The sequence below is a fragment of the Cebus imitator genome, unplaced genomic scaffold (genome assembly GCF_001604975.1).
Source record: "Cebus imitator isolate Cc_AM_T3 unplaced genomic scaffold, Cebus_imitator-1.0 Scaffold248, whole genome shotgun sequence".
NCBI lineage: Eukaryota > Metazoa > Chordata > Mammalia > Primates > Cebidae > Cebus > Cebus imitator.
Genome location: NW_016107563.1, coordinates 2,582,058 through 2,604,461, shown reverse-complemented (window position 1 = coordinate 2,604,461; position 22,404 = coordinate 2,582,058). Strand labels below are relative to the sequence as shown.

Sequence of the window (22,404 nt, the reverse complement as noted above, 5' to 3'; positions counted from 1 at the left end):
TTTCTCTCCATTTGTTTGGTAAATCTTCTATCCCTTTATTTTGAGTCTATGTGTGTCTGTGCACGTGAGATGGGTCTCTTGAATACAGCATAATGATGGTTCTTGGCTTTTTATCCAATTTGCCAGTCTGTGTCTTTTGATTGCGGCATTTGGTCCGTTTACATTTAATGTTAATATTGTTAATTGTGTTCCTTTCTGTGTTCAGTGCTTCCCTCAGGAGCTCTTGTAGGGCAGGTCTGGTAGTGACAAAAATCTCTCAGCAATTGCTTGTCCGTAAAGGATTTTATTTCTTCATCACTTATGAAGCTTAGTTTGTCTGGATATGAAATTCTGGGTTGAAAGTTCTTTTCTTTAAGGATGTTGACTATTGGCCCCACTGTCTTCTGGCTTGTAGGGTTTCTGCTGAGAGATCTGCTGTGAGTATGATGTGCTTCCCTTTGTAAGTGATCCGACCTTTCTCTCTGGCTGCCCTTAGTATTTTTTCCTTTATTTCAACACTGGTGAATCTGACAATTATGTGCCTTGGGGTTGCTCTTCTAGAGGAGTATCATTGTGGTGTTCTCTGTATTTCCTGTATTTGAATGTTGGCCTGCCTTGCAAGGTTGGGAAAGTTTTCTTGGATAATATCCTGAAGAGTGTTTTCCAGCTTGGATTCATTCTCCCCATGATCTTCTGGTATACCAATCAAGTGTAGATTAGGTCTTTTCACATAATGCGATATTTCTTGAAGGCTTTGTTCATTTCTTTTCACTCTTTGTTCTCTTTTCTTGCCTTCTCGTTTTGTTTCATTGAGTTGATCTTCAATCTCTGATATCCTTCTGCTTGATCTATTCAGCTACTGAAACTTGTGTATGCTTCACTAAGTTCTTGTGCTGTGTTTTTCAGCCCCATCAAGTTATGTTCTTCCCTAAGCTGATTATTCTTCTTAGCATTTCGTCTAACCTTTTTTCAAGGTTTTTAGTTACTTTGCATTGGGTTAGAACATGTTCCTTTAACTCAGAGAAGTTTGTTATTATCTATCTTCTGAAGCCTGCTTCTGTAGGTTTGTCAAATTTGTTCTCTGTCCAGCTTTGTTCCCTTGCTGGTGAGGAGTTGTGATGTCGTGGCAGGGGAGAGGCATTCTGGTTTTTGATGGTTTCATTCTTGTGCTGGTTTTTTCCCACCTCATTGGATTTATAGTTTTGATTAGCTGCTTGTGGAGGCAGCCTTTCCTTTGTCTGCCTGCATAGGCACTGCTGGGCTGCCACAAGTTTAGTGGAGCTGCTGTGTCTTTTATTTATTCAGGAAAGTTAGGCCAACTTTTGCAATGGCAGCTGCTCCTCCCCCCACTGAGCTGGATTGTTCCTGGTCACTCTCTAGGTGCGAAACTCTGGCATGAGAGTTTTTTTCAGTCAGCTGGGCTTTGTTGAGGGGCCGGGAAGCCCATCCTGCCGTATGGGCTATTTACCCGTTTTCAGTTCCCCTTCCCTCTGTGGGGAGAATAGATCCATCCAGTTGGCTTTCTGGCTTTCGCGTCAGCCAGCACTTCTGCCTAGATCTATGCTGACAGCCTCAGTGTCGGCTGAAGTTGCTGTTCTGTGCTGTTCAGGCAGCTCACTGAGGCTTTTCAGCCCGGTGAAGATCTCCTGTTCTGTGGGTTGTAGAGGGCTTGGGTGGAGCGCTGTATCTGAACCGAAGTCCCAGAGGGGGAGATCCCCTGGTCCTCCAGTCGGTTGCACACACCTCCTGGGTGGGGCAGTGCCCCGCCTTGTCTCAACTTGCCCTATTTGGTTTATACCCACTGTCCAACTAGATTTACAAAACCTGGTACCTCGTTTGGAATTATGGAGACCACTTGGTTTCTGTGTCTCTCTCACTGGGAGCTGCTTTTCGGAGCTGCCTCTCATTCGGCCATCTTGGGATCCACCAACACAGCATAATTTTAACTGATGGCTCTCAGAAAAATTCAGTTTGGTTATGACTTTTAGAGTTCAACTATATGAACAGAGCCTCTAACTGACAGAAATTTCCATTACACCTAAATAAAAAAGTACTTGGGGGGCAGGAGAGCAAACATTTTCTGGAAATATTTTTTGCAAGTTATCAGTAAAATAAAACTATTTGTGTTCCCAGCAGAATAGGCCTTTGAAATCTAATTAATAGATTCTATCTGAAAACTATCAGATTGTTTTCAAATAATCCTTACATATTAAAATGGAGGCATTTAAGACCTATATGAACAAGAGACAACAGCACCAAATAACCCATGTGCATGCAGATATGAATTTAAAAGGTACTTCCTTAAGGAGGAAGACTTGAGAGGCTAGCGAATTACACAAGGGGCTTACATTCTTTGCCTAATATGGACCATCTGTGGCAGAATACTAAAAATCTCAACCCTTATTTCAACCATGGAGAAGATACTATGATAGAATATCATAGAATATCATTGTTTTAACCAGTGCACAAAAGTGTTAAGTATGAATCAGCATTTCCATCTTACAACCTATTTTTACTCCTATGTCCATATTGTTTGAATTCTATTAGTAAAAGTTTCTCTATACAAAGTAAGGAGAAAAAGCATTCTTTTGTGATTATACACTAAATTTTTCTAGGTATTACAGTTACATAAAACATGATTGTGTGTGTGTGTGTGTGTGTGTCGACTATTACAGTTGCATAAAAATCACAACGTGCATGTGTGTTGTGTTTTTGAGACAGGGTTTCACAATGTTGCCCAGGCTAGACTGCAGTAGTGCAACTGGCTCACTGCAACCTCCACTTCCTGGGTTCAAGTGATTCTCCTGCCTCAGCCTCCCCAGTAGCTGGGATTACAGGCATGCACCACCACGCTTCTCTAATTTTGTATTTTTAGTAGAGATGGGGTTTCTCCATGTTGGTCAGGCTGGCCTTGAACTCCCGACCTCAGGTGATCCGCCTGCCTTGGCCTCCCACAAGTGCTGGATTACAGGCATGAGCCACTACGCCTGCCCAATTTTTTGTACTTTTAGTACAGAGTTTCACCATGTTGGGCAGGATGGTCTCGATCTTTTGACCACGTGATCTGCCCACCTTGGCCTCCCAAAGTGCTGGGATCACAGGCACGAGCCACCGTGCCCAGCCAGCAGTTTTCTTTTTTAAAGAATAAATGTTTTACACTTAGAGTTCAGGAAAATTATTTAAAACTGGGCACAAGAGCTATAATAACAATCCCTTCTAGTAAGATTTAGTTTCTTTTCTTGGAGGCAGAGTCTTGCTCTGTCTTTCAGGCTGGAGTGCAGTGGCACTATGTCAGCTCACTGCAACCTCCGCCTCTCGGGTTTAAGCGGTTCTCCTGCCTCAGCCTCCCCAGTAGCTGGGATTACAGGCATGCACCACCACGCTTCTCTAATTTTGTATTTTTAGTAGAGATGGGGTTTCTCCATGTTGGTCAGGCTGGCCTTGAACTCCCGACCTCAGGTGATCCGCCTGCCTTGGCCTCCCACAAGTGCTGGATTACAGGCATGAGCCACTACGCCTGCCCAATTTTTTGTACTTTTAGTACAGAGTTTCACCATGTTGGGCAGGATGGTCTCGATCTTTTGACCACGTGATCTGCCCACCTTGGCCTCCCAAAGTGCTGGGATCACAGGCACGAGCCACCGTGCCCAGCCAGCAGTTTTCTTTTTTAAAGAATAAATGTTTTACACTTAGAGTTCAGGAAAATTATTTAAAACTGGGCACAAGAGCTATAATAACAATCCCTTCTAGTAAGATTTAGTTTCTTTTCTTGGAGGCAGAGTCTTGCTCTGTCTTTCAGGCTGGAGTGCAGTGGCACTATGTCAGCTCACTGCAACCTATACCTCCTGGGTTCAAGCAATTCTTGTGTCTTAGCCACCTGAGTAGTTGGGACTACAGGCACACGCAACCATGTCTGGCTAATTTTTTGTATTTTTAGTAGAGATGCGGGTTTCACCATGCTGGCCAGGCTGGTCTCAAACTCCTGAGCTCCATCTGCCTGCCCTAGCCTCCCAAAGTGCTGGGATTACAGCAGGGGTCGCTGCACCTAGCCTGACTTAGTTTATTTTCTATTGGAATTATTTATCTGAACAGATTATAAACCATCTTTACCAGGTTTGTGAAAATTGGCATGGTCTACAGGTGAGCTGTCACTCAGCTGCCAAACTGTCTTAATCTTCTTTTGACCACTGTATATTTCCACTCTCCATTTCTGTGGCTTCTCACTTAAGAATAAAACAACAAAAGAAAAATCAGTGAAGTCCTCATGTGAAAAGCACTGAGGACAAAGAGGTAAACAGGTAACAATTCCCACCCATGAGGTGTATAGTCAAGAGAGGGAGAAAAACAAGAATGAAAATAACCATTTGAAAAAAAAATGCTACAACAGAGAAATACTAGGTGTGTTGGGGAAAACAGAAGACAGGAAGGTAACTCGGACTGGGGATTGTAGAGTTGGAAAGAATCCTCAGAGGCTGTGATGTTTGTGCTGAGTATGAAATAACATGGAGTCAGGCAGGCAGATAAGGTCCAGGATGAAGGAACGAAGCGTGAGTAGACACCAAGGGTTAAGAGTGTGGAATGTCTGAAGAAATGCAGTAACACAGCATCCCTGTGATAGGAGCCATTTAAACAGGAGGACGTCCTGATGGGATGTGAACATTTTGGCAATGACACAGAAAAGAAAGATAACAGAGGCAGAGAGCACAGTTAGGAAAAAGGATTTTACCACAGTCCAGGTATGAAATGATGCAGATGTGAAACAAAGTAATGATGATGTGAAGGTGTAGAGAAGGGGACACATTCTAGAGCTACCAAGGTCTAGACTCAGTCATCTTTTTTTTTTTTTTTTTTTTGAGACAGGGTCTTGCCCCGTCATCCAGGCTGGAGTGCAGTGGCATGATCACAGCTCACTACAGCCTCGCTGCCTCCCAGGCTCAGGCAATCCTCCCGCCTCGGCCTCCCTAGTAGCTGGAACTACAGGCAAATGCTACCATGCCTGGCTAATCTTTACATTTTTTGTAGAGACAGTGTTTCACCATGTTGCCAGGCTGTCAGTAACCATTTAAAGGAGCGAGGGACTGAGTGGAGGATAAGCACTAGATTTTTGTTGTGGGCATTAGGTAGAGATTAATCATGGCCACTGGAGGAAAAAGCATTGAGAAAAGGATGAGGTGTTGGGCTTTGGAATTTGAGCTGCTACTTCAATAAGCTGGGGATTCGCAGCTAATACGCATTTAGAAAGATGGGTCTGAAGCTCAGAGAAACTGGAGATGTGAGTTATGAAGTATTGTTAACCTAGACAAGCTGAAGCCTTGGGTATAAATGCAATCACCCATGGAAGATAGGAAGTAAGAAGAAAAGAAGGCAGAGGGTAGAGTTCTGGTGAAAAGCGACAGAGGAAGAGGAACTTGAAAAGAGAACTAAGCCCTTCAGGTGGGCCAGAGAGGTAGAATTCAAATTAAGACAGATGCTATGGCAAAGAAACTAAGGAGACAAGGTCAAGAAAGCAACAGTGCTGAATTCCAAACAGCCTTACAAGTGTTTACTGAGGCAGAAAGAATTGGCGTGCCAACTAATTACACAAGCAGCTAGAAAACATTATCTTACTGAAAAGCATCCCCTGGATTTGACAATTAGGAGGCCATTGGAAACCTTTGCCAGAGCAATTTGAGGGGGAGTGTGGGAGTTTGGCTAAGAAGGAAATAAACAGAGGGAGGGTATAAATAGAGTGGCCATAATATAGAGAAATTTCAAGAATATCATATGCTGAGAGAAGAGGCAGGGAGACCCGCATTGGAGGCGACCTCCGTGTCCATGTGGATGACCATGTCATCTCAGCCTCGCAGTCCCTTCTCACTCCCAGTCCTATCCTAAGCCCTGTTATCACTATCCTGGTCATTTTCCCCTAAGAGTAACACAGAGGCAAATGAGAGACTAGAGGCTACACAGTCTAGACAGAGGTCTGAGGGAAGGGAGAGGGAGGACTCTCAGGGTATGGCCACAGATGATTAAGCTTTCAAAGGTAATGAAGGTCACGAGGTCCCTAATGAATATGAACACTGAAATTGCCTAGGATCATGGCTGGACTTAAGATAAAAAAATAAGCAATTTAATAATTCAGTTAATAGGGATAAGATCTCATTAGGTTGCCCAGGCTGGTCTTGAACTCCTGGGCTCAAGTTATCCTCCCACCTTAGCCTCCCATAGTGCTAGGCTGGAGACCCTCAGGTGTGAGCCAACATGCCTAGCCAAAATTGCTTACCTTTGATATAAGTTCTTTACAGCAGTTGGCCTGACTGGCAGCTGAAAAATGTGTTGCTCATCAAGAGGATTTTGTTTGTAATATTTTATGCAGATCCTAAAAAAACAAAATTGAACCTCTTTTGGAAAAAAGACATTTGAGATAATGGTTTTCTGGTAGTCTAAAGCTTGTAAGGGAAATATTTTATTCAGTACCACTAACTAAAACAGCAAATACTTTTAGAGCCACAAAAGTAAACAAAACAACCCCCCAAAGTAAACTTAGGTTATATTTTTTCTTTGAAAACAAATCTCATTCACTTTAAAAAAATTAACAGACATATTTCTCATAAATATGAAATATATTTGAACCCAAAGAAAGACTTCAGTGGGGAGAAGAGGTTACAGAAAAACCATAAAAAGAGGAAGAGGAGAAACAAAAGCACAGCTTCCATGGTTTTCAGAGTCCAAGGAATTAGAGTTAACTCATTCATCCCACTGGTATATAATGGGGGAAAGAGAAGCCTTTGAGATTCTATAAACAATAATGATTTCACACTTTCCCCTTTACAACTGAGGCAAATTCTAATTTTGGAAAGTGTGATGGTACATTTCCTCCCAGAAACCCAGTCCTTCCACTGGACAGCTGCCTTCCTAGTTTGAGGCCTCAAATGCACATAAGATACCAGCAGTCCGTGCCTGGGAATTATTCCAAATTACCTCTAGTCAAACTAATTGGAATCTCAAATTAGAGCAGTCTCTACAATCACAGCAAAGCTATCGACAGAAGTCTAGTGATACTATTTGATTCCGTTATCATTTAGATGGCTCGCAAGGTTATTTTGACCCAAATTTACAGGGCTATTAAAGAAAAGAAGGAACTAGTATTTACTAAGCACCTATTAAGTGACAGGTATGTTATACACATTACATAATTTTATCCTTACCACAAATACATGAGGTTATTAGATCCTTTTTACAGATGAGAAAACAGGATTCAGTGAGGGAAACTTCCTGAGGAAGTGGCACGGCCAATGTGAAATCTAATTCCTTTTGAATCCAAAGCCTTTCCTGCCTATAGCATTGCCTTAGACTCACACTACTGTAAAGACAGGATGAAGAATTTCTACCCTAACTGGTAATAAAAACTGCACATATTTAGGCTGTAACTATTTCAGAAGAGAATACATGTCTATATAAGTAAAGAATACAGATATACTTACTGTGTTAAAGAAAAGAGGAGTTCATGTTGAGATTTAATGAAAGGCATGCAACTGACTAATATTTCTAGAATATGGTGGAGTTTTTGGACACGATAAGCTTGTTCTTGTGTATCTACTGATGGAGCAATGAAGTATTCCTGGAACGAAAAAATATAAGCAAAACAGGGATTTAAAGCACTAGTGTAACCTTTGTAAAGAACATAGGTATGCCTGCTACACCTAAATTTAGATCCTTGATAATAGAGATTAAAAAAAAAAAAAAAAATGGCAGCTAGATAGAATTTCCCACCTTTCAATACTATTCTTCAAACTAAATTATAGTCATGTACCATATAACTGTTTAAGTCAACAATGGATCACACATATTACAGTGGTCTTTTTTATTTTTGAGACAGGGTCTTGCTCTGCCACCCAGGCTGGAGTGCAGTGGTGTGATCTCGGTTCACTGCAACCTCCACCTCCCAGATTCAAGTAATTCTCCTGCCTTTGCCTCCTGAGTAGCTGGGGTTACAGATGCCCGCCACCACACCCAGCTAATTTTTGTATTTTTAGTAGAGATGGGGTTTCACCATGTTGGCCAGGCTGGTCTCAAACTCCTGACCTCAAGTGATCGGCATGTCTTGGCCTCCCAAAGTGCTGGAATTACAGACGTGAGCCATGTTTCTTAAACATTAAAAAAAAGTTAAAAATAGAGAAAAGCTCACAGAATAAGATCATAAAGAGAAAATATTTTTGCATAGCTGAACAATGTGTAAGTGTTATTACAAAAACAAAAAGTTTAGACAAATTTAAAAGTTTATAATGTAAAAAAGTTATAGTAAGTTATGGTTGAATCCATGAATGTAGAACCCACAGACATAGAGGACCGTGTGTGTGTGTGTGTGTGTGTGTGTGTGTGTGTGTGGTGTGTGTGGTTTTTGCTAGAATATGTTTCCACTAAAAATATATACCCTTAATAAAATGTTTAAAAATTTGAATAGTAAAAATTAAACAACAGAAGAATCTAGTTGAGTCTATTTTGCACAAAAGATACAGCTAGTTTTTCTTTCTTTTTTTTTTTTTTTTTTTGAGACGGAGTTTCACTCTTATTGCCCAGGCTGGTGCAATGGTGCAATCTCAGCTTACCACAACCTCTTGCCTCCCATGTTCAAGTGATTCTCCTGCCTCAGCCTCCCCAGTAGCTGGGATTACAGGCATGCACCACCACACCTGGCTAATTTTGCATTTTTAGTAGAGACAGGGTTTCTCCATGTTGGTCAGGCTGGTCTCAAACTCCCAAACTCAGGTGATCCGCCCATCTCAGCCTCCCAAAGTGCTGGGATTACAGGTGTGAGACACCACGCCCAGTCTCTATATTGTATTTTTATATGAGAGAAATGATAAATTGATACTATAAATTCATTTTCAAAAGGATCTTCCAGTGAATGTCAAGGGTCGGTACAGGTACTATTCAACCTTCTAAAGTTTCTGAATGGGTGAGGAAAATATAACAAAGTTCATAATGATGACCCTGAAACCTAGAAGTATCTTTTGAACCAATATATTAAAGATCATAAATTATTAGGAAAATAAACTTTCAAGTATAATATAAATGGGCAAGGAGAATATAAAACAGGCCAGGCGCTGTGGCTCACGCCCGTAATCCCAGCACTTTGGGAGGCCAAGGCGGGCGGATCACAAGGTCAGGAGTTCAAGACCAGCCTGGCCAACATGGTGAAACCCATCTATGTAAAGATACAAAAAATTAGCTGGGCGTGGTGGCACATGTTCGTAATCCCAGCTAGACCAGAGACTGAGGCAGGAGAATCGCTTGAACCTGGGAGGCAGAGGTTACAATGAGCCGAGATCACGTCATTGCACTTCAGCCTGGCGACAGGGCAAGATTCCGTCACACACACACACACAAAAAAATATATATATATATAAAACAAACTTTATAGAATCTATGAATTCCCTAACTATTCTAGATAGATGAGATGTGTGGTAGCACATTGGCTTGAGAAGGATATAACTATAAATTTATATAAATTTGAGTATCACAAATTTATACAGCACGAGAACTGATATTGAATGGGCTACTTTTTTGTCTCTTACTAGGCAGTAATAATTAAGGGCACTGAGTGTCTTAATTGTTTCCCAGGACCTGAGACAGTGGCTGGCATATTATTGGCAGTTAATAACTGCACACAGAATGACTGAAAGAAAAACCAATGTGGGAATAAAAAAAGAAACTCACCAAATGATTCAAAGATGCAAGTTCCTGACCTATTAAGAAAAAACACATACATACAGAAAAACTTTAGGTATTTTCTATTACATGCTAAGAAATCTATATGAATTTTTTATAGTTCATACATGAATGAGATTGTCAAGCTAAACAGTTCCTCACAAAAGGCCAAGTGTTCTGGCATATGATACCATAATACCCTAAAATGATCACAGCTTCTCCCTCATAAAAACAACCAAGTGTAGGGTATTATAACAGCATCTCATAAAAGGATTAATTTACAATACTAACTTCCTACAACCTCAAATGTTTGAACTAAAAACAAATAAGAACTATGGATATAATGAATATGATATCTTTATGGGGGGGGGGAACAAAGGCCAGAGAAGGGAAAAGCTCATCTCATAGTGAACCAAGTACAAAGCCAGGAAGGACTACAGATGATGAGGGGCAAGCAGAAAGAGAAAATCTGAGAATATCTGTGACTGATAACTGATATGTTTTTTTAATCTTTTGAGCCAGGAAAGAGACTTACCAATGAAAAAACTGATATAATCTTTCTTTAGTTTGTCCAAACCAATTTCCAAAAGCATTTGAACTGGAATAGTCCCACTGAGAGAAACTGTGTCCATGGTTCCGTGATAAGACTGATGAATGAGCTTACTTAGTAAACTGTTACTCCCACTATGGAGCTAGAAATCGAGAAAATTTTATAAAACCATGAACAAAGATATAAATAAACCCAACAAACAAAAGAGAAGCTAATTACAGTAGCTACAAGATAAAAATTACAAGCTTGCATTCTTGGTCTCCTAACACTATAAACTGTTTGACCAAACCTCCCCAAATTATGAACATCAGTTTTTTGGGGTTTGTTTCCTTTTTGTTTTGAGATGGAGTCTTGCTCTATCGCCCAGGCTGGAGCGCAGTGGCACGATCTCGGCTCACTTTAACCTCCACCTCCTGAGTTAAAGCGATTCTCCTGCTCCAGGTGGTACTACAGGCATGCACCACTGCGCCTGGCTAATTTTTGTAATTTTAGTAGAGACGGGTTTTCACCATGTTGGCCAGGCTGCTCTCGAACTCCTGATCTTGTAATCTACCTGCCTCGGCCTCTCAAGGTGCTGGGATTACAGGTGTGAGCCACCACACCCAGCATGAACATCAGTTTTTAAAATGCCATTCCTAGGATGGGCACAGTGGCTCACACCTGTAATCCCAGCACTTTGGGAGGCTAAGGAGGGTAGATCACTTGAGGTCAGGAGTTTGAGACCAGCCTGGCCAACATGGTGAAGCCCCATCTCTACTAAAAATACAAAATTAACTGGGCATGATAGTGAGCACCTGTAGTCCCAGCTTGGGAGGCTGAGCAGGAGAATCGCTTGAGCCTGGGAGGCAGAGGGTGCAGTGAGCCAAGACTGCACCACTGCACTCCAGCTTGGGCAACAGAGCAAGACTCTGAGTCATTTAAAAAAAACAAAAAAAAAAACATAAAACATAAACTAAAATAATAAAATGCCATTCCTTTCTCATTTGTTTAAGTCCAAAGTAACTAAGAAGGGTTAAAACTTATCCCCAGATAAAATTCCACCAAAGAGAAGTCAGAGTTGTTCCTTTGAAAATTTACAACTAGGAACTCTCTTCTCCTAGCTGATTTCAGTGCTTTATGGCATCTTTTCCACAACTGAACAACTTCATCTTCACCAAAAACCTGTTGCCGCAGTAAAACAAACCCCCTCAATGGTCCATGCATGTGTCATAAAGAATTCCTCATTGGCTACAATATCCAACATAGGAACTTGATAATTGTAAATTAAAAAGAGATGTGAATTTACAATGTGTATGCCAAATGTTAATTTTAAGTACATATAAAATATTTGTCATTTTCCCACTACTTTCTATTTCTCTAACTTTCATCATAATTTTCTGCATGGTCTTTTTACAATATATACATAACTAGTTTCACTTTGCACTCACAGTACATGCTAAGATTATACTTGTAAACATCTCATAAACACAGAAACTCTCAAGAGAAAAATTCAATGGCTAAAACTAAAATGGCTAGAATCACTAATGCCCAATTAAGCAGAGCTTGCATGCCTTTACTCTGGAAAGTATCTTTGTTCATACCTATAAAAGTTTATAACTTTTATAATTATGAATTGGCAGTCATATTACCTAAAACGATTCCTTATTAAATAACTTTTTTGTTTTTAACTTTGTACTTAGCTTTCTCTTGACTATAAAAAGTTGCACAAATTCATTGAGGAAAATTCATAAAGTAGAGATATAATGCAGTTGGAAAAAAAATTTTTTTTTTTTTTTGAGATGGAGTCTTGCTCTGTTGCCCAGGCTGGAGTGAAATGGCGCAATCTCAGCTCACTGCAACCCTCACTTCCCAGGTTCAAGCAATTCTCCTGCCTCAGCCTACCGAGTAGCTTGGATTACAAGTGCCGGCCACCACAGCCAGCTAATTTTCTGAACTTTTAGTAGAGGCAGGGCTTCACCATATTGGTCAGGCTGGTCTCGAACTCCTGACCTCAAGTGATCTGCCTGCCTCAGCCTCCCAAAGTGCTGGAATTACAGGCGTGAGCCACCGTGCCTGACTGGAAAAGGTCATTTGCAGCCCTTCCACCATAGATGACTACTCTTACGATTTTTAGCAAATTTGTTTCCAGATTTTTCTCTCCAAAAGTTACATTTGTATACAATCGTGCATATTCCTTTTTATTGAATATTGTAAGCATTTTTCCACATTATTTGTCAGCATCATTTTTTCAGCAACTAATACACATGTCATATGTAGATATATCATTATTTACTTAGCTGTTCCATTAGCAAGGGAAATTTAGGTCATTTAAAATTTGATGCCAATATAAATGAGACTGCAATGATTATTCTGATACATAAATTCTTGATACATGTTTCTGAGTATGAGCTTAGGATACATCCTAAGAATTATTGGTTCAAAGGCCATGATACATTGTGAGGCTCTCAATACATTACCAAAATTGCTTTTTAGAGAATATCTCAACTTCCATTCTCATCAGTAGTATATGAGCATGCTCATTCACAGCAACACTTAACAATGACAATATCAGTAGTTTACATTTACTGAGCACTTAACTATGCCAGGCACAAGGTGCATTACGTGGATAACATTAGCCAATCCTGGAACATTATGAGGTAGATACTATTCTTACCTTTACAGATGAGAATGCTGGGGCACAGAAAAGTAAAGGAATCTGCCCAACTTTACACAACTAGAAAGTATCAGAGCTGGACTTCAGACGCAGGCAGTCAGCTTCAGAGCCTGAGAAAATGATCTGACACATACTACAAAACCTACCCATGGCTGTATGTCACCACGTTGTAGACTCTGGATGATCAATGTGAAACACTTCACCAAGTCTTGGTATGAAATCACACCTTGGGAAACAAGTCAGTGGAACATTATTTTCAGGGTATTTCTACAGATCAAATACATCATTAATCTTAGGGATACACAAATGAAGTAGAAGGCAAGAATCTGTACTTCATGGGTAGGGGAAAGAGAAATTAAAGAGGCGAAAAAAAAAAGATTTAATGCATTTGTAAAGAAATAAAGTCAGATTGCCAAAAAAATAACATGCTTAGTAAAATACTAAAGAATATCTTTTCCTTTTTCTAATAATTTCCCTAAGGTATATGTTTTCGTTCATATAAGCAGAGCATGAAAATTACCTAAGTCTTAAAAAGGCAGAGAAAAGGATAATTCTACAAATTATCTTGTCTTAGTACAATTCTTAAGCAGAATGTACCAACGTATTATCAGAAATGAAGTGGATAAAGAATGAACCAGACGTCCACATAATAGTGGTACACACTGTATTATCTCCAAAATACTTAAACCTAAGAAATAAAAGGAAAAGGCCGGGCGCGGCGGCTCAAGCCTGTAATCCCAGCACTTTGGGAGGCCGAGGCGGGTGGATCACGAGGTCAAGAGATCGAGACCATCCTGGTCAACATGGTGAAACCCCGTCTCTATTAAAACTACAAAAAATTAGCTGGGCATGGTGGCGCGTGCCTGTAGTCCCAGCTACTCAGGAGGCTGAGGCAGGAGAATTGCCTGAACCCAGGAGGCGGAGGTTGCGGTGAGCCGAGATCGCGCCATTGCACTCCAGCCTGGGTAACAAGAGCGAAACTCCGTCTCCAAGAAAAAAAAAAAAAAGGAAAAATCTGAATCCTGATGGACACTTACTACTGCTCATTTTGCACCACAGTTGCTCAGCAAAATCAAGATCACTCCGCACTTCGAAAAGACGCTTGACTGAACGATCAACTGCAGCGGCGTCATGCTTCACTGCCTGAAAAAGAAGCATCACTGCCTGAAAAAGAAGCAAGCTTCAGAGAATACTCAGTTTTTTTTTTTTTTTTTTTGAGACGGAGTTTCACTCATGTTATCCAGGCTGGAGTGCAATGGCGCGATCTCGGCTCACCGCAACCTCCGCCTCCTGGGTTCAGGCAATTCTCCTGCCTCAGCCTCCTGAGTAGCTGGGACTACAGGCACGCGCCACCATGCCCAGCTAATTTTTTGTAGCTTTAGTAGAGACGGGGTTTCACCGCGTTGACCAGGATGGTCTCGATCTCTTGACCTCGTGATCCACCCGCCTCAGCCTCCCAAAGTGCTGGGATTACAGGCGTGAGCCACCACACCTGGCCCTGTTTTTTTTTTTTAAGTGAAATAATTTAAGCTTTCAAATGCTGCTCTGAGAAATTATGGATTCATGAACACACACACAGACATGAATGCATTTTCTACAACTTCATTCACTAATGAGGAGATACAAATCAAGAGTGAAAAACAAAACCCTTAATATTGTTTTAAAACTATTGTGCCTAAAAGTGAGCATTCAGCTTTCCTTCCATGTAAAAAAAATAATTACCACCAGGTGTGGTGGCTCAAGCCTCTAATCCCAGCACTTTGGGAGGCCAAGGCGGGTGGATCGCCTGAGGTCAGCAGTTCAAGACCAGCCTGGCCAACATAGTGAAAACCCGTCTCTACTAAAAATACAAAAAAATTAGCTGGGCGTGGTGGCGGGTGCCTGTAATCCCAGCTACTCAGGAGGTTGAGGCAGGAGAATCACTTGAACCTGGGAGGCAGAGGTTGCAGGGAGCTGAGTTCGCGCCATTGCACTCCAGCCTGGGCAAGAAAAGCAAGACTCCAACTCAAAAAAAAAAAAAAGAACAAATTACTTGGTCTCCATTTTCCTACTTGTCAGATGAGAATATATCTAGTTTAACAGCACCATCTTACAGTATATTAATATATGATACTAGAACCATCTTATATTAACATATTCATTTCTACCTCTCTGCAATTGAGCAATGAATAATACATATATATCAGTTCTCTTCAAAAATATTTATCAGTTCTGGCTAGGCACAGTGGTTATGCCTGTAATCCCAACACTGTGGGAGGCCAAGGCAGGTAGGTGATACCACTTGAGCCCACGAGCTCAAGACCAGTCTACGCAATAAGTGAGACCCCATCTCTACAAAAAATTTAAAAATCAGCCAGGCATGGTGTTGCACAGCAGTAGTCCTAGCTACTCAGGAGGGTGAGGTGGGAGGATCATTTGAACCCTGGGGGTCAAGGCTGCAAGGAGCTGTGATGGAGCCACTGCATTCCAGCCTGGGTGACAGGGCAAGACTTTGTCTTAAAAAAAAAAAAAAAAAAAAAAAATCCTCCCAGAGCTAGGATTACAGGCGTGAGCCACTGTACCTGTTGGTACCAAAAGGTACAGTGGCTCACGCCTGTAATCCTAGCTCTGGGAGGCTGAGGTGGGTAGATCATGAGGTCAGGAGTTCGAGACCATCCTGGCTAACAAGTGAAACCCTGTCTCTACTAAAAATACAAAAAATTAGCCAGGCATGGTGGCACACACCTGTAGTCCCAGCTACTCGGGAGGCTGAGGCAGGAGAATTGCTTGAACCGGGAGGTAGAAGTTGCAGTGAGCCAAGATCACACCACTGCACTCCAGCCTGGGCGACAGAGTAAGACTCCGTCTCAAAAAAAAATATATATATATATTTATCCGTTCTTAAGGAAAACAATAACCAGTGCTGACATTAAAGATCAACAAAAACTCCCCCTAAATGCTGTCTTGATATATCAAATCCATTTGTGAGGGTACAACATGAAAGATGTCGGCATAACCGAATTTTAAAAGCTATTTCTGGCCAGCGCGGTGGCTCGAGCCTGTAATCCCAGCACTTTGGGAGGCCAAGGTGGGGGGATCATGAGGTCAAGAGTTTGAGACCAGCCTGGCCAACATGGTAAACCCCATCTCTACTAAAGATACAAAAAATTAGCTGGGTGTGATGGCACGCGCCTGGAATTCCAGCTACTTGGGAGGCTGAGGCAGGAGAATTGCTTGAACCTGCGTGGCAGGGGTTACATAGTTAGCCAAGATCTCACCATTGCATTCTAGCTTGGGGACAGAGCGAGACTCTGTCTCTAAATAAACGAATGAATGAATGAATGAATGCATGCTATTTCTGTGTATATTTCTAACCAATATTAATTACTTACCTCAGTGTCTTGTTCTGTAGCATCACCAAATCCATCCAGTTTGTTTAAGTCTAGAAATTGGCAAAAGTGTATTAGCTCTTCATTTTTCTGCTTTCCAAATTATTTCCATCCTAATCCTATTTTCAAATGGTAAATGGGGTATAAGTGGAGATTTTAGAATGTAAGTGGGGATTTTAGCAAATCACTGAACTCTTTGGAGGAGGTTATAATAGACACCCATCAGGCAGGGTGTGAGGATAAACTGAGGTAACAGAAAAGCCCTTGACACATGGCATCAGGCACATGGTAGGTATTCAAAGACTACTGCTTCATCTCTGTTTCCTTCAGTCTCATATATAAATTAAATCTTATTAATTCTTACAATGACTTAGATCTCTACTGTTAGCAATTCAGAACAAAAGCTGTCCCTCTGACCATAACAGATCTCATAGCTTTGAATATATACCAATCAAAAAGAATATCAAGCCTAAAGAGAAACATATATGAACATATCAAGTATAAATTCTCAATTAATAAAAACAAGTAATACACCATTCAGAAATTCCTGCACAAGTTCAACAGCAGATTTTGCTTCCAGAGGCTCGAGCCATTCAGTTACACCAGTCCTCAAACCATCAGCCAAAACCTACGGGAGATTTAAAAACCCCAAAAACTTGTTAGCAGAAAACACTGTTTTATCGATAAGGATGTATGTTATCACAATGTTAATTGCAGTAACATTTCTTGCGTGTTTATTACATGCCAGGTACTGCTGTGGTGCTTTATATATAGCACATGTTACTTAATCCTCATGAAACTCTACAGTAGATATTATTATTCTCAACTCATTAAGGCTAAGAGAGGTTCAGTAACTTGCACATGGTCATGCAATTAGTAACTGATGGTGCCAGGGTATACACCCAGTGGTCTGATCCCAAAGATGGTGCTCTGAACAATGATGCTATGTGCATAGGTGCCACAGAGGACTTAAGACTGAGGATACTGGGTTTGCCCTGGAGATGCTTGTAACTTTGGTAAAGACAGACAGATAAGACAAATGAAATGGTCTGGGGGTGCGTACATGTAAACAGTAAGTGAAAGTGTATCTTAAAATAATATAAATATGTATGCACATACATACAATATCTCAGTGGACTTAAGCAGTCAAGTGAGGCCACAAGAGCCAGTGGAACAATGTGGAACTTCAGTTGCAACTCAAATGTGGGAGCCATAGGCTGGCAGGAAAATTCATCTATTTTAAGTGTACAATTCAGTGGTTTTTAGTATGTTTACCAGGTTGTTCAACCATCACCATAATTAATTTTAAAACATTTTCACCACCTCAAAGTGAAACCCTGCACCTACCTATCAGCACTCACTTCTTACTCCCATCAGCCCCTGGCAACCACTAATCTACTTCCTGTAGTTCTTGTCTTCTTATTGCCAAATAGCATTCCATTCCCACTATGTGTGGATATGCCACATTTTGTTCATTCATCAGACATTTTAGTTGTTTCTACTTTTTGGCTATTATGAGTAATGCTTCCATGAACATTTACATACGAGTTTTTGTGTAGACATGTTTTTGCATCTCTTGGGTAGAGTTATATTTAACTTTTGAGGAACTGCCAAAGTATAACTCTTGTCCAGAGTTATTTTAACATTCTTGCCAGCAGTGTATGAGGGTTCTGATTTCTCTCCATCTTTGTCAACACTTGATGTTGTTGAAAATGAAACTATCTTCTTCAGACTAGATCCTCTTTCAAAACCCCCCATTTCTGTCTGTGGTTCCACCATTACTTCAATTTCCCAGGCTAGAAATCTCATATTTCACTTCAGTAAGACCTATTTCTTTTTTCTTTTATTTATTTATTTTTTTTTGGTGACAGAGTCTTGCTCTGTCACCCAGGCTGGAGTGCAGTGATGCAGTCTCAGCTCACTACAACCTCTGCCTACCAGGTTCAAGTGATTTTCCTACCTCAGGCTCCCCAGTAGCTGGGATTACAGGTGCCCACCACCATGCCCAGCTAATTTTTTTATATTTTTAGCATAGATGGGGTTTCACCTTGTAGGCCAGGCTGGTCTTGAACTCCTGACCTCAAGTGATCCACCCACTTCAGCCTCCCAAAGTGCTGGGATTATAGGCATGAGCCACCACGCCCAGTCATCTTTACATTTTTCTAAAGACCATTCTGGGAGTGGGGGATGATAGCATTTCTGTTGAGAAATGTTTTATTTTCTCTTTCCTAGGAATCCATCCTTGGTCCTTGTGATAGAGGAATTCTTAACTAGATCATGTCATTTTCTTGCCCAGGAATTCAAAACCAACCTGGGCAACATAGGGAGAAACCCTGTCTCTACAAAAAAATATTTAAAAAAATGTAAAAACAAAAGAAAAAATGTAGGACAGCAGCTGGATTGTAATTGGCTTTGTATGACAGGTTAAGACATTCGGAATTTCTACTGCATTAAAATGAGGTACTCTCTTGAGATCATATTTGCAGACTAGAGCTAAACTTACTGAAGCACAAAATTCTTGAAACGCATGCTCATTAATCTTTAGCATCAATCAAAATCTCAGCTATCAAACAAGCAGCTCATATATGCTTTGTTTGTTTGTTTTGGAGATGGAGTCTTGCTCTGTTGCCCAGGTTGGAGTGCAGTGGCACAATCTCTGCTCACTGCAAACTCCACCTCCCACGTTCAAGCAATTCTCTTGCCTTAGCCTCCTGAGTAGCTGGGATTACAGGCACCCACCACCACAACCAGCTAATTTTTCTATTTTTAGTAGAGACAGGGTTTTGCCATGTTGGCCAGGCTGGTATTAAACTCCTGACCTCAAATGATCTGCCCACCTAGGCAGTAATGCTGAAGTGTTGGGATTACAGGCATGACCCAACACACCCAGTCTTACATATGCATTTGGAATAAATTGGCAGCTGATCATAATAAAATCAAACATTCCAGCAGAAAAGGGGGGGAGAACTATAGTTAGTAACCACCTAATGCTCCCGTTAATTCTAAGGACAACTACCACATAAGTAAAATTAAACTGCCCAAACTGTCAGAGCATCTAATGGATACATAACATCTGAACAAACTCTAAAGAACTCAAACCTAAGTAAAAGCAGTAATAGCACATATTTTTATAAAAACATGAGATTTCAGGAAGGGAATTCTAGAAGGATACTCACAAGAAGAAATTTCAGTTCTCTGTAGAGATATTTCAAAGGACCTCTGGGCTCTCCCGATTCCACTTTAATATTCTGAAAGGTTTCCAAAGTCTGTCAGTTTTCCACGACTGTTCCCATCTTCTCTACATTAAGTGTTATACCTGCATTTCAAACTATCCTTCACACATTAAAAAATATATTTCATAAAGGATCAATGAATTGAAAAATTAGGTCAACACATCATTTAGCACATCTTACTGAGAGATACTACAGGTTTTGCCATCTTGATCCAATAACCTAAATTAAAACCACTGTATCCTCTTGCTATGCCACAAACAATTGTACTTATGTGGAACAACTGCCCTCCTCACATGCTCTCCTGCCTCTTCCCAAGGAATTTCCAGGAGGATAAGGCAGGAGAAATTTAAATAAATATATCTCAGGGTTCAGTGATAACTTAGATTATCACAAACCAAAATGAAGTCTCCCATTAAATCTCTTTATTAGACTCCTTCTAACTAAACCAATAGTGTGCTGTCCTAGCCTGAGGCCGACGTCTTAAAACCTAAGATTGCAAACATAAAAAAAGAAAAAGAGCGGCCGGACGCGGTGGCTCATGCCTGTAATCCCAGCACTTTGGGAGGCCAAGGCAGGCGGATCATCAGGTCAACAGATTGAAACCATCCTGGCCAACATACTGAAACCCCGTCTGTACTAAAATATGAAAATTAGCTGGGCGTGGTAGTACACATCTGTAGTCGCAGCTACTCGGGAGGCTGAGGCAGGAGAATTACTTGAACCCAGGAGGCGGAGGTTGCAGTGAGCTGAGATCGCACCACTGCACTCCAGCCTGGCACCTGGCAACACAACAAGACTGTCTCAAAAAAAAAAAAAGAAAAAGAAAAAGAGTAACATAAATGCCAATGTATGTCAATTCCTATTACAGGAAAAGTATAAAGAATATAATTATCCATGGCCAGGCACGGTGGCTCACACCTGTAATCCTAGCACTCTGGGAGGCCGAAGTGGGGCAGATCACCTGAGGTCGGGAGTTTCAGACCAGCCTGACCAACATGGAGAAACCCCATCTCTTAAAAAAAAAAAAATTAGCTGGGTGTGGTGGCAGAAGAATTGCTTGAACCCAGGAGGCAGAGGTGGCAGTGAGCCGAGATGATGCCACTGCACTCCAGCCAGGGAGACAGAGCAACCAAACTCCAACTTAAAAAAAAAAAATCTATTTTAAGTATTCCCTACTGAACATTCTGGTTTTGTTTACAGTATTTTGGAAACACAGCTGTATCACTGCACTATTCTTACACACGAAGTTTTGTTAGCAATTTTGACTAATTTCTTAAGACAGATTCCTAGAAATATAGGCCAGGCGTGGTAGCTCACGCCTGTAATCCCAGCACTCTGGGAGGCCGAAGTGGGCAGATCACCTGAGGTCAGGAGTTCAAGACCAGCCTCGACAACATGGCAAAACTCCGTCTCTACTAAAAATACAAAAATTAGCCTGGCATGGTGGTGCACATCCGTAACCCCAGCTACTTGGGAGGCTGAGGCAGAACTGCTCCAACCCAGGAGGCAGAGGTTAGGTTGCAGTGAGCCAAAATTGTGCCACTGCACTCCAGCCTGGGTGACAGAGTAAGACTCCATCTCAAAATAAATAAATAAATATACAGTGAAAGGGCTTAATATTATGATGATTCTTGATGTGTTACCACTATCTCCACCCTTTTAAGTATAATAGGGCCAGGCGCAGTGGCTCATGACTATAATCCTAGCGTGAGCCACTTTGGGAGGTGGAGGTGGGAGGGTCACTTGAGCTGGTTTGAAACCAGCTTGGGAAATTAGGTCTAGTGACATGTGCCTGCAGTCCCAGCTACTCAGGAGGCTGAGGTGGGAGGATTGCTTGAGCACAGGAGTTCGGGGCTGCAGTGAGCAACAGTCACGCCACTGCCCTCCAGCCTGGGTGACAGAGTGAAACTCCATCTCAAAAAAAAAAAAAAAAAAAATCCCTCTTGAGCCACCACTCAAGACACTTTATCACCAGAAAATTCTTAAGTTGCATTACTATAGGGCTGAGGGCAACTGACAGATCAGATCACCTAACAAAACCTTCTCTGGTTGCCCTGGTGACACGTTAGTGGCAAGGTGGCCCTTTTAGAGTTGTCGAGCCTCACAAAAGTGCCGAGGCTGGAAGCATGGCACACCAGCAACAAGCAAGTCAGTCAACACTTAGGAGCCTCATGAACCTGACAAGGAAACGGGGCCCACTCTTACCAGAGCTGCAGTTGAAGAGAGTGGAGGGATTTGAAGAATCTCATCCACAGGACTCCAGGAAATATCCAAAGTGATCGCAGTTTGTGATGCGGTGACTGCATCATCCAAGGCAGAGGACTTACAGAGCTCGTACTGGGCAAAGCCTTTGGATGACACCTGAAAAGATTGCACCCAGCAGACCATTTAGCTGTGCTTCCACATGGCCAAAGGTCCATTACCAGAACTATTTCGATCCTTGTCCCAAAAGAAGAAAAAGCACATATGCCATACTTTTATCCCAAATGGAAAAAGAAGACAGTTCTTTTAAACCACAAAGATTAGTTAACAGGTAAGAAGGTATTTTAATGTTGGTCATTAGCTGATATGAAAATAAACATAAACATTTTCATACTACAGAAAAATATCTAGTCATCTTAGGAACGCAAAAAAACCCTGTACACTAGGAAGGCAGGTTGGTAACAATTTGAAGAAAATAATATGGATAGAAGCAAAACACTTACAGTAGACAAGTGATGCCTTTTCTTGTGTAAATTTTTTAGGTTTTCAAGATTTACAGAATAATTTTTATCAGCTGTAGGAAATGAAAGGAAAAAATGTAAAGGCACAACTCAAAATTACATTGTTAGAGCTAGAAAACTGCAATTCCTCAAATTCAGAGTGTACAGCAGCTCAACAAAATAACTGTTAAAATTAAATTCTAAATCACAGGTAAGTGAAATGTTTTTA

The 22,404-nt window shown here is 41.2% G+C and overlaps 1 protein-coding gene across 3 annotated transcripts in view; it reads right to left on the bottom strand.

The window, feature by feature from the left end:
- Window positions 1-22,404, bottom strand: part of ZWILCH (zwilch kinetochore protein) — a 42,120-nt gene that overhangs the window by 9,154 nt on the left and 10,562 nt on the right. For 2 of the 3 annotated variants that reach the window (XM_017498664.2, XM_037727922.1), the window contains 12 exons: window positions 22,179-22,249; window positions 21,679-21,834; window positions 19,417-19,488; window positions 16,775-16,868; window positions 16,244-16,293; window positions 13,910-14,015; window positions 13,019-13,098; window positions 10,205-10,361; window positions 9,679-9,707; window positions 7,443-7,579; window positions 6,242-6,337; window positions 4,090-4,202 (listed from right to left, as the gene is read on the bottom strand). In XM_017498664.2, coding sequence (XP_017354153.1) covers window positions 4,090-4,202; window positions 6,242-6,337; window positions 7,443-7,579; window positions 9,679-9,707; window positions 10,205-10,361; window positions 13,019-13,098; window positions 13,910-14,015; window positions 16,244-16,293; window positions 16,775-16,868; window positions 19,417-19,488; window positions 21,679-21,834; window positions 22,179-22,249 — 1,161 coding nt within the window. Of the gene's footprint in view, window positions 1-4,089; window positions 4,203-5,424; window positions 5,671-6,241; window positions 6,338-7,442; window positions 7,580-9,678; window positions 9,708-10,204; window positions 10,362-13,018; window positions 13,099-13,909; window positions 14,016-16,243; window positions 16,294-16,774; window positions 16,869-19,416; window positions 19,489-21,678; window positions 21,835-22,178; window positions 22,250-22,404 lie in introns of those variants that run through there. The other variant, XM_017498666.2, reaches the window with a different exon arrangement.